Here is a 16,858-nt window from a genome sequence, read left to right as displayed (position 1 = left end):
GAGGACTTCAGTAACTGATAAGTCATTCGATCATACCTGGAAGTGTGACATTTTATATCAAAGTGGTGCTGCAGGTAGTGCAGTAATGCCAAAAGCATTGCATTCCTTTGCAGCTTTTGTCATTATCATTTGGCTCGGCAGCACAAACCTGTGAGAAATAGAGATACATGATACAACAGAAGTGAAATGAGGAAGAAAATATGTAGAAAGGAAATGTCAAAAGTAAAGCTTAAATTAAATTCTAGCTAGAATGACAGATCTGTAACATTCCCAGTTCTCCCAGATAATTCTCTTGTGCAGAACATTAACAAACAGGGCATGCACATTTCCATCGATGAGCACTTACACTTCAGTGCCTTGAGTAGCACTAATGTCAGACAAATGTTCAAAGGAGGTCTCTCAACCAATTACAGATTGGAGCAGTCTACCAATGGATAATATTGTAGCCTACCTACCTCCATCTGACAGCTCTGATTGTCTCACCAGCCTTTTTCCCCCAGGACCTGGCATATCCCTCCTCTACCTCTGGGCACGTAACAAGAAATTTTCAAAGGCACAAATAAGTTTGCTACTGATTTCTATTCAAGCTGATTCAATTCAAAACCATTGACCTTCAGGGTGACCTTCAGTTATTCAATCTGTGAGTGGTTTGGTTTTCTAATCTGTGGGAAAAAAAGGAAAGAGAACTTTTTCCTCCTTTTTCTTCCCTTATTTGAAGACAGGCTTGGGAAAAAAAAGGGACCATTTCTTGCTAGAAGAACACAGACTGATAGCACAGTAGAGTTCTAGCACGGTATACATTGGTAGTGCAAGCAGGATGGATCATTTTTCTCAGCATGCCTATGAAGAAATAAGGTATTTGAAACTGAAAGCCAGCAAACTAATGAAGAACTTGCTAAAGTGCAGCCAAAGGTTACTCTGCTCATCAATTTTGCACTGATGGTACTTGGGCACAGAAACTAATTGCTAGTCAAGATACTCTATTCATTCATTTGTCTTCCCTCTAAATGTGTTTATTCTTCATGTACATCACTTGATTTGATTTGCACGAGGTAAAACATTCACAAGTGATGTTTCTCTCCTGTAAGAGATGGATTTTAGTTGTTTTTTTTTTTACTTAGTTATTTATTGCTCTGCTGGTAGATCTTCTCAACTGCAAATGCAGAAACATTTGCAGATGATGAGCTTGTGCTTCTCTTGCATTCTTCCAATTCATAAGATTAGATTCTGAAAATAATTGTATGTACTGAAACATGCTAACTCCATTTAGCTCGCTTTTATGTTCCTACAAATACTATATGGGATGAATACATACAGAGAAAATAACGTTTGTTCCTGGAGCTACATAAGCTGAGTTATCACAGTGTATCACTCTCCTGACAGGAAACACTGCAGTTTCCAGCTCAGAATATCCTGAGGGTTCTCTGTATATATAAAATATTCAGAATTACCACTATCTGTGCCTGATGATACCTGCTGCTCAATATCTGCCTCTGTAGTCCATACTAAGGGATGTCTTTGTTGTATGAATGTGACTGAGAAGTATGGTAATGCTACATTGTTGGAAAATCAAAGCCCCTTACAAGCCTCTGTTATGTCACAACATTGAGTAAAATCTTTTAGGCTCTTTTTCTATTCAAAAATATGGAGAGGACAATGTAATATAAAAATAGGCAATTTATTCCTGGCAACAAGTTCATCTTCTTTCAGATCTCTTTCACCAAAGAACTATTATCACTCTGTCTTCTTCAAAGGCAGAAGAGGTGAGCTAACCAGTTATAATAAAACACACTGTGTTGCCAAGAATGCATAGTAGTGCCTTTGTCAATCATTTAAAAAGGAATTCTGGTGTTGCTTTTTTTTCCAGATATTTGTAATTGATGCTTCCTCCAAATAGCTTGGTTACTAAACGAGATCAATGAGAACAATGCGAAGTAACAAATGAAAATGATGTCTCATTACAAACCTATCTTCACATGGTCCCATGTCCCTGAGCTCATCTCTTTTCCTTTTAGCAGGCACCGAAAGCAGGAAGGATGTCAAACTTGAAAGTACATTATTCCTTCGTCACTAAAAAAGAAATCTTCTATTTATTTTTTCCAGGCTCTCAGTTGAGGTGTTATCCAAGAAATCAGGTTTACCGCTGAGTCTAAATACACTTGATATTCAGAAAGAAGTACCACCCAGATATACACTTGGAAATACAATCATCTGTTCATCAAAGGGCTATCAGAAATGTTGGTGTTTTTAGTGAAAATAAAGCATAAGATTCAAGAGCCTTTCCCAAGACATCTGTAGGCTTGAGCTTGCAGAGACTGACAGAATGAGGCAGGAAACAAATCTGTGTGCTCTGGGGTTTGGCAGGTGTTTAATTTCCAAAGTCCACCTTGTTATAGGCGTGCAAGAGACAAAAATCCTCAAAACTAATCGATGCTTTGCAGGAATCAATCCCTCCAGAGTTTAAAAATTGGAGAGGGTTCCTCTGCAAGAGAAACTGGAAAGTCCTGAGCAACACATGATGTGTTTCTTTATTTAAAATGTTATAAACTTTTATGAGCAAAGCCATCAAGGCTGAGAGCTTTGCTAGATTTCCTGCCTCAACTTCTTAGCAAATTATCAGGTCTAGCAGATGAACCACCTGCTCCCAAGTAGAACTTGTACGAGGGACCTGATTTAGGAAGTCATTTACGAAGTTGGAGCAGGGCTTTTTATAAACTGACAAGAAAACTTGTTTAATCTCCCTTGCCTTTTTAGTAATCCTCTCTTCAGTCACAGTCTCTCTAATTACCTGCTGTTGGACCATTTTTTTTCTCAGAAATCTCTCCAAACCGTGTCTGGTTTATTTCCCGTAGCAAATAGTCTGTTTTAGCTAATTTTGTAAAACACTGTATGTGTTTGCTGAGTAAATTTTTCAGCTACCCTCTGGCAGTGATGAGCTGCCTCAAAACGTTCAAGTTTCTGTTTTGAACATGTATCATCTGTAAGTAGCGAATACTTCTCTCCTAGGTTGTCACAATGGCTTCATGTTCTTTTCGTGCAAATCTGCCATTTTAATTGCTTTGTCAGAGACCTCTCAGGTCACTTTGGTGGCTGTGCCATTAACCCTGGGCTTATCTATCAATTACAGATTTCAGAAGGGTCTGGATATGGTTTTGGCGATCATAGGAAGTAAGTCAGGGAAAACTTGACTCCATGCAGCTCTTCAGCATTAGAGGCCTGAGACCTTAAGATATGTATAACCTGCCTATATTTCCTGTTTGGGGCTTCAATGAAAAATAAATAAATAAAGGATGATAATGCTGGATCATTAGCTTCCAGCATCTGATCAAGGGCTGCTATGTGCCCTGTATGAGAAGTTGAGCAGTAATGAAGACTTGAAATCACTATTTCCTAACAATGGCTTCTTGAATGTTTGCAGCAAGAAAAAGTAATCTTCCTAAGAAAGAAGCAATGATCTGTTGGGGGAATGTGAATATTCATGGTGGTGGTACAAATCTCATTTATCATCTGTTCCACGTATGCAGTAGCAAGTGAGAGGGGAACAGTGTGCAAGTGCTTGCTAAAGTAGGAGCTGCTCTTTATTAATCTCTGCTTTTGTATACTACAGAGAGAAGCGTAGACGTCTGTGCTGGGAAGTCTTTGTAGTTTTAAATATTTATTTCTGTCCAGGTGTGTTTCTTAGGCACTTATAATGTCTGTCTTGGGGGATTTAAATCTGTAAGCACCATCTGTTGCTGTTTGGTGTGGACACATATGGGTAAAGAATATAATATTAGTGGAGATAGGTGTGCTGTCTGGCTGCTGCAGCTCATGCTGTCCAGTCTGTGAGCAGAAGCGCCTGTTTCTATCACATTGCTGACAGATTGCCATTTTGGGTCAGCCTAACAGAATCATCAACTAAACACAAATCGTCAACAACAAAAAAAATAGCACAACCCACGTTTAACCTGAATTTGTGCTTTGAAAAGTGTGAGGAAGGGAAAGTCTGTTCTCCTCCTGAAGACTTCTGTTATTTGTGCCTTGAGAAAAGGTTTGATCCGTGAGATCTTTCACTCGTGTAGCCTCTTCCTTCTGTAGTGTAGCCTCTGTCTTCTAATCAACTGTTGGTTCAGACCTTCTAAACATACAGGAAAACAAGATTGCCCAGTAAATGCACACCCTGAGAACATCCTCAGCAGATTCCAGCAGTTTGCCCCATTGTTGGAGGAGGAGTTCCAAGGGAACAGGTTTGCAGTCAGCTCCCTCCTGGCCATCCCTCCACTCTGTGAGCATTACTTTCTAGAAGAGCCAGAGCCGCAGCCCAGCACTGAGCTCATCCCACTGGGCCTGGTGATAAATGATGTGGAGACTGCAACTTCTCTGAGCCGTCACAACAAGAGGTTTCAGTCTCCTGCGGTAATTTCCTTTGCCAACTTAATCACGAAAACATTTTTCTAACCAGCTTGCTCAGGGACATGATGATAAGTTATAGCAGAGGTTTAGTGTTTATTATAATTTAATGTTTCATTCAAAATTAAGGAGCACACGCCTGTAGTCCCTGTTTAAATGGCCGTATCTTAAACTTCACTCCATGCTTCTCATGTGGCAGGTTTTCTCTTCTATTTTGCCTTGCAGACCAGCTGCCTTTCTGCTTTGTTTTCACGTCCCCCTCTTCCCTAAGCTGGCATATCCAAAACTTGGCAGCACTCTGCTCAAAGTTTGCATCTATTGAGCCAATTCACGCTCTTCTCTGTGTCTGATGTTTCCTCTTATCCCAAACTGACCAGATATCAGCTGTTTCTGCATCAAAATGCAAGCCTGGATGCTGCCAGCCCTGACCCAAGTGATACCTAAATTTGTAATCAGTGGAGAGATCAAGGTTTCCTGACCAAGCACTTGAATGTAATTAATAACAAGATCCTCTGCCCCCAAGAGCCTGGGGTGACCATGCTTCTGATTTGCTTAGGCACTTAAAATCAAATGAGAGGGGAGGAGCCGTGGAGTCTCAAGCTCAAACCTAGGAATGGAGCACCTGAGCCCTTCCAGCCTGGGGAGAGGTGGGAAGTGAGAGCTTTCCATCTGTGCATTTCTCTTGCAACTCTTTGACTCCTCACTTCTACGTTCCTCAATCTTCCAGCTCAAACCTGAATCCAGAGCATATTCATTGTTCTGGCTTAAAGCCAGAGTCTGTATTTACTTTTGTGAGTGGCTAAGGAGTTGTGGTTTTTAAATAACTGTAAGCCTTCAGTAGCATGATACATTACAGTGTGAAATTACTGTTTTTAATATTAAGAGTATAAAGTCCGCTTGTGGCTTTCTGGTTGGAGCAGATGAGCAGCCCACGCTGAGGAAAGGCTGCCACTGGGAAGAAACACTGGGCTAAATAGGCAAAAACTGGTCCTTCTTGCTCTTCCTTTCCTGATGGGGGTCCTTGTCCTCCTAAAGGCCAGAATGGAAGGAGCGAGAGTCAGGCTTTAATATAATGGCTGTTGGACTCATCACTGGATGCAGTTCAGCACATAAGGGATGCAGCAGAATTGAGTTTTCTCACTGCACCATGCAGCCCCTGACTTTCAGTAAATGAGTCCAAATGAAACATTGTTCCATAAATTGCCTTTATGTTGAGAAATTACACATTTTAATTGAGCTGCTGTTTTATTTGTATTTTTTAATGTTTCATTTTGTATTTCCATGGGGTTTCTACAGGCATTTTCTCTACGTTTTCTGGTTGGGTGCTTCCAAAAAAATCCTTATTATAAGAAGGAAAGATTCTACCCATGACAGGATAAGCCTGAATCCATGAGTAAATCAAGCTGTTCAGTAGCCTAAGAATACATATGGTAATTTTGATTAGTAGCTCTATATGGATAGTGTCAATGTCTTCTGCTTCCTTGAGTATGAAAAATTCCACATTAAATCATATCTCCCATGTGTTTTACTGTTTATATGTATTACTGCTGTCACATTGCTAGGACATCACTGTAAGAAGGGGGGGGAAAAGTGAGAGGGAAATTTATTGACCAACTTGTCTCAATCAAAAAACAGTATGAAGATTGGCCTCTTCCACATTTAGCAACATTTCTATTAGCTCTTCTAAGCATCAGCCTTGGGACTTTCAGCACAAGTTGTGGAGTTTTTTTCCCCCCAAATAGGACAAAATTGTGAATAATTTAGAGATGTCTTTCTATCTATCATCATACAAGTCTGATGTCATGTGCCTTTAGCTGCCTGTACAACTGTCCTGAATGAAATATAGATTGATTCTGCTGTGCATTTTTTTTGTCTTCCTTTCTCTTTCCCTTCACAGCGAGCTGCCTCATTCCCCTCAGAATCTTCTGGCCACCCTGAATTCCTCATACAGCCGCAGCGTGGTGCTTTCCTGGGTGCGTCCTTTTGATGGAAACAGCCCTGTTCTCTACTACATGGTCGAGCTCTCTGAGAACAGTGAGTAAAGTGTCCCAACCTCATATTTGTCTTAATTATTTAGCCTTACGGACATAGCTTTTACCAGAGCTGCCAACAAAATCTTGCTGTTATTTGCTAAATCAGGGACAGTTTACAGGGAAGTCCTGGGAATTACACTCAACTGTTAACACCCTGATAGACTTCAACCACAGAAAAAAAGAAAAGACCTGATACAGTGGATTTGGTATACAGGAAATCCTTGGTTCCACTTCCAGCATTGCCAGCCTGACTTCAAGCACATCAGTTCATCGCTCCACGCTTCTATTTGACATCTGTAAAATAGCAGGAGTCACATTTTATTTCTTTCCTGTTGTCCTCTGCTCTTTGCTCATAGGTACTCCGATGCTTTCAGAGCCCCAGTTTCACCTGAAAAGTGCAGGCAGTCTGATAGCATAAGGAATTGATGGTCTGTCATAGGAACAAACTCGGATGCCAATAGGAGCTGCTGTTATGTCTGTATATGGCTTCATACGCTTTCTCCAGTTGCCCTAGGTTGTTCTTTTAGAACCTTCTTTCAGGTCGGTGGCTGAGGATACTGAACCATGAAACATACAAACATTTTACCTTTGTTTGTAACCTTCATAGTTTGCAAACCTGATCACTGTGAATCGCTGCTGCTCACAGGTTTGGCATGCTGCATGGCTCGTCCTTTCTGGCTCTGTTTGCAAGGTTATTCAGGGACACTGCTAAATGCTTCTTTCGGAGTTGATGGAAAGATGAGGTTATATGGAAATCGGTCACCTTGGCTATACTTTCTAATCTCTATCACCCTAGGAGCTGGAAATCCAAGCCTAACAATTGGTTCTTGATGAAAAAATTAAGAGCATCACTTTTTCTGACATGTGGAAATTAGCCGCTGCATAACTGAATGTGAAACAGTGCTGATTTCTTATTATCTAGAGAGTAGCGTTTTGTTTTGCCACACAGAGAGATTGAGATGAAACTTGAGCTTCAGATCACATACAAGCCGTGTGCTCTGCAGGCTGGAGTGCATAACTTTTCTGATACAGAGGTCCCAGAACTGATGATCTTGACATCTGTTGCAAGAAGTGCAGTTTTGTAAAGGAAATCCCCATTGGAATCTGGGATTGCTGTCCTTAACACAGTTCTGGATGTATTTATTTTTTTAACGAATGACTCAGAAAATTCACAGTGTTCTGAGCTCACACCCCACTACACCTTTTCATTGCCAACTGTTTTATCATCCCTCTTCTCTCTCCTCACATTGACTATAGGCCAGTAACTGCATTTTTCACTCCCTGTGCCTGTTCTTTCACTCAGGGTTATTGCCCTGAGTGTTTCGTGTCTCCCAGTGACTTTGACAGAGACAAGTTAATCAACTCTCAGTCTGGGGACATGATGCAAAGATAGCAGAGCTGCGTTTGCCTGGAGACAGCACAGAGCTGGCCAGAGATATGCACGTGGGTCCTGAGCTGTGCTGCATTAACTGGGAAGCATCACAGAGCCCACTCAGCCTTCAGGTCAGATTTGGAAGGTCTTTAAGCATCTTTGTTAGCAATGAGGCCTTACAGGTCTAGTACACAAATAGAGTAGATGTGCCGCCGTTTCAAGAATGCTATAATTTGTTTCCTGAAATTTGTGGAAGGCTCAGCAAAAATCAACAGTAGTGCTCCAGAAATTATGCAGTCTCTCAGAGCTCTGCAGGATCCTGTGAACCCTCGCTTGTTCCATGATAGATCCAATAATTTTGGCTGATGGCGCTGCAATCAACCACTGAGAGAGTCTCATTATCACAAATCATAGGTATATGTACTTCAGCAGACTTGCAGCTGCATAAACCAAACACAGACTAGGCTTGTTGTGGTCTGAGCATCTGAACTCCCAGAAGTATTCTAGACCTTGCTCTTCTTTGAGGTTTTTGTCTTTACATTTATTTACTTTGCTTTTATGCACAGTCTCTAACTGGTTACCCATAGAGGCAGGACTAGGAGGAATCCGAGCACTTCAATATTCCACTCTCACTATGCTCTCTTATTTTATATGTTATTGCTCAGCTTTACGGTTGTCCACAGAGTGATGGAACAACATCAACAGTGACTTCTCTTTGCAAAGCTGACTGTAATGTCTGAATATTGTCAGTGTCTTGTTTTGTTTTATTTTCTTCAGGTGTTTGGTTTGGAGTCATTGTGATCTTGGTAGCGTATGGTTAATATCTAGTTTCCAAACCTACTACTCCTTTGGAAAACAGTTTCTTTCCTTAGTCCTGTGATGTTCCCCCCCCCCAAGCCCAGGTGATATTCATGAATGAAGCAGACATTTGATCTCACGAAGGTGTAATTTTTGTCTGATTCTGTGCAGAATCTCTCTTTGCCTTCCAAAGAAAATCTTCTGTCAGGTTTTCCATTGGCCCCTTTTGTGCTGCAGAAAGAACAACTGTCAAGGACTCAATGTATGCCTTCCATGAGCTCATGTGCTCATAGCTGTAGCTCTTCCACCGTCAGCAGCAGTGCAATATGCTGAACATCCCAATCTCGTTTTGTTTTCACACATCTTAAAGCTTAGAGAGGGTCATCAGAATTATGATTTATTTTCCAGTTAGCAAAGCTGCATAGAAGGCATTGATCTTCGTTCTGTGGAGCTTTAATGCATGGGTTTTGCTTTGCTGTTACAAATGCCAAAATGTAGCCTAGTTTTGTTTGTTCTTTGAGCAGTTTTGCTTTAAATAATTTTCTAATAGCTTTCCGGATCCATTGTGCATTTTGAAACACGCACCGTAAGTGAATGCATAATAACGGTATCTGTTTCAGAGGACTTGCTGAAGAGGGTTCAAAATAATGAGTGTAGATTTCAGAGGACTAATTACCAGCTACATTAGAGAGAGGCGTGTCACTCCACCTGGCATGGATTAGAAATCCTTTTCATTAATATCAATTCAGTAAAGAGATATAAAAACCTTCTTTTAATTAGAGGAAAAAAACAGCGGCAGATCGCATGCATAAATAGCTGGAAATATGAACGATTCCAGTCACCAAGTCACCTAATTTTTAAAATGAATGTATTTGGCATAACGTAATAATTCTCAAATTACAAGTATTCGCAGTAGGCTGTGTCTGTGGGTGATTTGAGGCATATGGCCTTAAACATTTGGGGGCAAATTTATAATCTAATTTGAAAAGCACACTTCCAGGGAAACACAGTCATTAACTATTCTGCCCACACAGAGCCAGGAATGTGAACCTTCATTTCAAATAAGATTTTCAAATGAATTGTAGCATGCGTTGCTGTTATTTGCGCTAACGTGATTCTTGGATGTTTCACCACCTCTTTAACCCCTGTTGCAGCGTTCCTAGGAATCCCTATGAGGTATCCTCATGGAGTTGGAAGGAGTTTAAATTCCAGAGATTAATCAAAAATTATTCCGACCAATTTTTTATCTGAACAAATTAATACTTAGAGAATCCTGTCAAGTGTAGTTAACATTAAAATACATTTCTGATATATTATATTCTGGGCTATCTGTGCAATGTAATCATACAACTCAGATTCATCACATCACGCCAATGAGGAGATAATTAAAGCTCCTATAAACAGCATCTGCAGATGCTTCACTTCGAGCTCATGAATTGTCTTGCTGAACTTAGTGCAGATATTGAAATGATAAAAGTTGAACACAGGGATAAATCTTGGCAAAACAATGCTGTTTTCTTACAAACATGACTCAGATCCGTATGTGATAGTGCTGAAAGATACTTTTTCTCAGGGCAATGGTAAACTTTGTTGAAGTCTTACCAAAGGAAGGATGAAAAACTTTGTTTTTGTTTGAACTCTTTGCAATATCATTTTGTCACAAAAGACGGATTCGGTAAACTCCAGTAGTGTGGTAAATTGCAATGGTTCTGTCTATGCTAAACCCCTGGAGAAGAAAAGAGATGGAAATGCACTCCAAAGCTGTACAAAATTAGATTTCTGCAGTAGATGTGATCTGCAATAGCAAACAGAAATGATTTTTGAGGAACTTGCAGTCAGTGCAAGAATCATGAGGTAGACAGGGAAACGTCAAAGAAATGCCTCTTGGTGAATCACCAGTGCTATCAAACATATATATTGCGAGTGCATCCAAAACTTCTTAACAGAACAGGTTGTTTCTACAAAGCCAGAAATTGCATTGTATGCTCAAGAGTAGCCTGTGAGATTCTTGGTTTCCTAGAAATTAACTTGGAGAGGCAATGGGCATTAATTCAGAATACCCAATATCCTTAAGAAGATAGACAACTAGCCGTAAGTTTTTCAAACAGTGGCAATTACAGCAGAAGAGCAAGCAAGCAAAGCCAAGAGTACACTCTAGGCAGCTTAAGTTAAATGAAGGATTAGCGTGGTCTGTTCAATATAACAGAGATTTATTTATTAGTTTGACCTGGCAAGTCTCTCACTGTGGAACTTCTCCAGGCTTCCTGGGACAGGCAGGTGACAGCCATCCCTGCAGGAGATGGGAGTCAGTGCTGAAAAGCTCAGGGAAGGTTTCCAACATCAGAACTACAGCACTAAAACAAACTGCTGTACTGTGCTAGGCTTCGTTCTCTGTTTAAGGAGGGGGAACGGCCTCTCTAAATATTTAGTTTATTGACTGATTGCCCAAAAAAAAAAAGAAAAGACAAAAAGACATTTAAATTTTAAAGGTACTCTGCACAGTTCCTGTATCCACTGCTCCAGGAGCAAGCGAATCTCCTCCAAACCTCTTCCCTATAGGAGTCAGAGTGCCCAAGAGATGAATAGGGTTCGTTTGTATTAGTTTTCAGTTTAATCTCTCTTCCTGCCAGATCTTTTATCTTCCACCAGGAGAGGAAAAAGAATAAATAAAGTATTCTACAGATGCAGCATATAAACAGAGCAGAGCCCCAAGGTGCTGAGGAGATTAATAGGCCCTATTGTTGAATCAAACTGCTCACTGCATTGAGCTGCTTGGGTTAAGCACTCTCAGGTGGTGTTTACACTAGCAGTTAACAAATGGAACTGATTTGCTGTAGGAAATGGACCACTACCCAAGGGCTCATACAAGGGTATTTCGCTTTCTTATAGTTGTCTGTTCTTCCCTTTTCCTCATGCTGCTGCTTCAGGCAACTTACTAAGTCAGCCATGGCTGAACGTTGCCTTATCTTGATCGGGTACCTGCTCTCTGGATGTCACAGTGTGAACAGTTGTTTGCAAAGCCTCAAAAGAAACTTGATCAAAAAGGAAGGAACGAAGGTGCACCAAACTAATGCAGGTATCCATCCTTTGAGTGCTTTGTAAACAGAGCCCAGCACTGCACTAAGACCCATCGACATCCAGACCTTGCAGCAGAAGCGCCTGATGGCAAATCATCAACAGCTGGCAGTGATGGAACCTGACTGCTGTGCAAATGTCCCTCTTCAGCATTCCCAGTATTCTGCTGTGTCAGTTTTCTTGTTAAAAAAGACTTTGTTCTCAGAAAGCCATTACTGGAATAAATATATTCCGAATCATTTGAAGATGCAGAGCCCAACAGGCATCAACACCCCAGTGGACTTAAACTTGCTAAGGAATCTGCCAGAAAAACACTGAATTAGTGGTTTACATCTTGGTGTGAAGTTTTCCTTTCACATTTGGGACGTCTCATCTTCCTTTTCAGGCAGACATGGAGGTGACCTGCCAGGAGCAGCAGTGCACTTCTGATGAGCAGCATGCACAGATACATTGCCAAAATCTACAGCTAGCTCCTCAATCATTTCCAGAAGTATTTGTGATTTTGAGCAGGGAGCCTGAAAACAGCTGGTATTATTTAAAAACTGAACAAATCTTTAAGTTGGCTGCTTCCATTGCTGTACTGTTGCAACACAAACCAAATGTCACGTCTCCTTCAGTGCTTCAGTCACGACTTTGGGGAGAATTTATACCATCAGGCTGGGAAGAAAAGAAGTCAGGATATTTAATTTTCAACATGCTTAATTTCTGACCTGTTTGAAAACTTGAAAATACAGTTTGGGCATCAGAGGAGCTCAGCGTGTGAAGTATCTGAACTGACAGCAAAGGTTTTATAGTACTATTGGGGCTGTTTATACCAGGGAGCCTTCCTAGGAAATGATGAGATGGAATGCCTTGTACTGGAAGAAGAATAAAACATGGAGAATCTGAAGTAGAAGCTTTCTCAGGTCTTACAGTGAAGGGCTGATTTGGCAGAGAACATCACGCTTCTACACCTGCTTGCAAGCTGGGTAGAAAGCTATTCCAAACTGCCTGCGAATTTCATTACAGACCTTCCACCAGAGCCACTCATGGGTGTGGTGTTGTAATGGCCTGCCAAACAGATGGGTTGTGAAATACACAGCCCATCTGTCTTTATCATGCTTGTTTCCTCTTTTATTAAAATGTTAATGAATATAGTTTTTATTTATTATGCCATGACATGTGCAGCATCACTTTCCAGTAGACAAATGTGCAATCTGCATAACCGTGTGGGCTGACAGGAACGTTTCTTTTGCTGGAAAGAAATTTCTTGGTAAAGTTTCTCCGAGGAAAACAAGCACAGGGAGCCCCGTGCAGTCACAGACACGTCTTCCCTTCTGCAGAGCTTTCAACAAGCGCTTCCACTAATTTCAAATGTTCCTTCTTCCAACAGATTCTCCCTGGAAGGTTCATCTATCAAATCTGGACCCAAAGATGACCAGTGTCACTGTGAGTGGACTCACCCCAGCCCGAACCTACCAGTTCAGGGTGTGTGCAGTTAACCAGGTGGGAAGAGGCCAGTACAGCTCCGAGACCAGCAGGTACAGCAAAAATAAACACCTGCATACTGTATGGGAGAAAAAAATGTTGTTTGTGAGAGAATAAAATAAGATTATCTTCTGCACAGTAACCAAGGAGCAGAGCAGTTACCATTACCCGGGTCTCTGGAGAGTGCTCTGCAGCTGTTAGTAATTGGTGAATTGGCAATTAGGCGATGCAGGAAACCAGCACATGATGGGAGAGGTGCCCTCGTGTTTCAGTGAACAGAATCCTGGAAGGTGGTCAAATAGGTGTATGTGCAAGCAAAATATTTTTATTCCTATTGTGTTAAGTCACTGCAGTTAGCCGTGCAAGGAGTACAGCTTTCACCCAATCATTGCAATGTTACTTCTGGAATTCACCCAGATGTGACATAGAAGGATAGCTTCATCAAATGTAGTTTCAAATGCATCCCCCCTTCCAAGCTCTGTGAACCAGAGCTTGCTGTGAGCTTGAATTGCAGAGCAGCTGAACTATAAATGGCTTTTTCAAAATGTAGGAATTTGATATGAAAAATATTGAAAGAGCTGAAAGAAACAATTTGGAAGGAGTCACAGATACTGGACCTGAGCTCTGGCTCATTCAGGCTTGTAATCTTTTTAAAGACTTGTAGAAGCCTGGGTGATTCAGAGAGAACAAGGTTACCTCAGCTGTCTGTCTTACTACTTGCTTAACTGATTTCTTATTATGTTGATTTGTTGTAACTATTTCATGCATGTCTTCAGCAGTTTGATAAGCATTATATTTCTTTCTAGTCATCAGACTCTGATAAACGAAACGGGTTCACTTGGAGTTGGATCCGTGAAATAGAAATGTTCTATATCCTTCATCTTGACACCCACCTCTGCCACATTCTTTTGCATTCAGGTTGATGCTACCTGAGGAGCCACCCAGTGCTCCACCTAAAAACATCGTGGCCAGTGGGCGCACCAATCAGTCCATCATGGTCCAGTGGCAGCCTCCTCCTGAAAGCGAACATAACGGAGTTCTGCATGGGTACATCCTAAGGTGAGTATTTTTCTTCCTTCCAAAGTCTAGAACTAGGCTCGTGTGTGCATGAGGGAGCTCCTAATGGTGTGAGTCAGGCTCTGGGTGAGCCTGCTGTGTGCGTTAGTTTCCTATGGAGACTCTCAGCATCCAGATAACTTTTTCCCACTTTCAAAGTGAAGTGGAGCACTAATTATGAGAAAATGTTTACACGGGTAGTTGGTACAGTGCAGCCTGTGCATTGCAGATGTATTTGTGCATATTACAACCTCAGCTTACTGCTCGAGAGCTTTGTTACCATACCAAAGGCACAACAAACAAAGGACTCCTACACGATGGAAGAGCAAGGATAGAATCAATAACTATCAGTTTTGTGCCAAACAAAATGGAGAGGGGAAATGAGAGGTCAAATGCTTTGTGGCAGATCTTGATTTGGTTTTGAAAATCGGTCAATTGAGTGAGCTTCTTTCAGTCTCAGCTGTATTAAAGAGAAACAGATTCAGACAGGTAACCGGGAATCATTCAGTCTTTTGCTTACAGAGGATTTATTTTTAGGAAAGGGTGCTGCCACACCGAGAGACTTTGCTGAGCACTTCCATTTTCTTATTGTTTAAGACTCAGTTATTCACTCCTGCCCAATTCATCTACAGCTTACTGGATTGTTTGGCTTTCTACGTTTCCTGCAATGTTAGCGGCCAGCTGGGCCCATCCCTTTCATAAGGGAAGCACTATTTAAATCAGAATTTTTGTGGGAAACACACAAGTATTGCACCCCCACTGACATATTTCCTGCTGATGCTTATAGCCTATTGCAAGCAGGTTGCTGATATTTTTAACTTAGGATCTTCCAGATCTATTAAAAGTTTAACTAAATGCTACAGTATAAATGCGAGTCTCCTGTTTGCACTGTGCTCCTGCTTTTTCTGGCATGGGTGGAAATTGTTTTCTGGTGCTGGAATGTTGGTGAGTTCCCAAAATAGAGCTGGAAAGTTCCTTAACTCTATAGGCAGAGCTGAAGATGATGGTTAATCTCCCTGTCACCTGTACTGAGCCGTTGACAGTGGTGAGCCACTGGAAGGAATGCTGTGGTTTTAAGATCTGGGCTCAGTTTGAAAGCAGTGCCAGTCATCACTGACAGGTGGGAAATGATGCTTCTGCTTCTGCCCTTAGCTAAATCCTTTCATGAGAGCTGGGTACCCCTTTGCATAGGATACAATGTTGTTTGTACAGTTCTTTCATTCAAACCAGCCTACTGGATGGTGGGATTAACTCCTAAACTACTCCTGGTGTGTCTGAACCAATCTCAGCACTAGGTCAAAAGCAATCCTGTAGCCTCCCGCTTCTGGCAATCTGCTCCACTTAGTCTGTATAGCGTTTTCAGTCATGTTTAGCCTAAGTGTTTTCTACAACTGTGATTAGCATAATAACAGTCCTCTCTATAACATCTCTTTCCATTTTAATAGGGAGTGATCATATTCATTGTGCTCAATCTGTGGACATTTTTGATGTCTACACACTTTGTCTAGATCACAGAGCAGCAAAAGCATTTATTCAAAAGGAATTTAAGATTATCATATAAAAGCACAGCTGTCCCAGGTAATAAACCAAGCTGTTCTCCCAAGTCAGAATGTTTGGCTGCAGCAATATGTGCACTGAAGAAAGGTCTTCCTGCACTGATTTCTATAGAACTGGGATACACCACCGTGCATCCCAGAGACCTGACACTGAAGATACTAAATTGATGGAACACCTGATCTTTAAAAGTGAAGGTGCACTGCACAAGTCACATAGAGTATACATCAAAGTCCGCGGTGAGAAAAATCATGAAGACATGACATTTCTGAACTGGCCTTCTTTCTCTGCCCTTTTTCTCCCTGGCAGTATTGCATTTAGGGGAGTGCCATGCTAACAGCACAATAGATTAAATCACAGGAGCACTCTGCACCTTGTCTGCTGGGTGTGAGACAAAACAGCTCTGCGCCAACAATCAGCTTTGCCAAGGTGCGTACAGCCTTGGCAGGAGACAAATAAAGGAACAGGTAGATGTCGTGTAAAGTAGAAAGGAAAAAAGGCATCCCATAAACTCAGCTGAGAGCTGATACTTCTTTATTTCCATTTGTATTTCGTGAAGGGAGTTGTAGGATCGCAGATGCTGAGTATGACAAAGTACAGTCAGACCTCTGCAACAGAGGAGAAGGGGGTGGTCGGTGATCAAGAGCTGACCTCATTAGGGGAAGATTTTAGAACAAAATCTGTTTGGTGCTGTTTAGCACATCACAATCATCCATGGTACCATTTCAACAAAGGAAGGAAAGCACACAGAGTTGTTCACATTCAGAGATCTGCAAGGTTTGTTTGTTTTTCATCGCTTATTTATTCTCTGTACTTTCTCGGCCTAAAGAGACACATCAAGAGGGCTGTTTTCTGTAATACAGTTTTTACAGGGGAAAATATATTCCATTTTCCAGCTTCTCATGCATCAGCAAAGAGTTTGTCTGGGTGTGCACCACTCGCCTTTACCTGGTTCAGCCCTCCTGAAGTCCCCATGCTTAACCAGTCCTTCAATCTCAAATTTATTCACTCCTTATTTAATATTACACCATGAAGTGAGTCCAGGTGGGAGGCAGAGATGGCAGTGCCCGCAGCTCCCGAAGGTCAGAGCCCTCTGAGTTCTCCTTTTCAGACT

The 16,858-nt window shown here is 41.4% G+C and overlaps 1 protein-coding gene across 4 annotated transcripts in view; it reads left to right on the top strand.

The window, feature by feature from the left end:
- Window positions 1-16,858, top strand: part of SDK1 (sidekick cell adhesion molecule 1) — a 360,337-nt gene that overhangs the window by 232,876 nt on the left and 110,603 nt on the right. For all 4 annotated transcript variants that reach the window (XM_072349300.1, XM_072349298.1, XM_072349299.1 and 1 more), the window contains 3 exons: window positions 6,287-6,423; window positions 13,040-13,187; window positions 14,053-14,193. In XM_072349300.1, the coding sequence (XP_072205401.1) occupies window positions 6,287-6,423; window positions 13,040-13,187; window positions 14,053-14,193 (426 nt within the window). The remainder of the gene's footprint in view (window positions 1-6,286; window positions 6,424-13,039; window positions 13,188-14,052; window positions 14,194-16,858) is intronic.

This window comes from Excalfactoria chinensis, chromosome 14 (genome assembly GCF_039878825.1).
Source record: "Excalfactoria chinensis isolate bCotChi1 chromosome 14, bCotChi1.hap2, whole genome shotgun sequence".
NCBI classification, from domain to species: domain Eukaryota; kingdom Metazoa; phylum Chordata; class Aves; order Galliformes; family Phasianidae; genus Excalfactoria; species Excalfactoria chinensis.
This window is presented reverse-complemented; position numbering and strand designations above follow the sequence as displayed.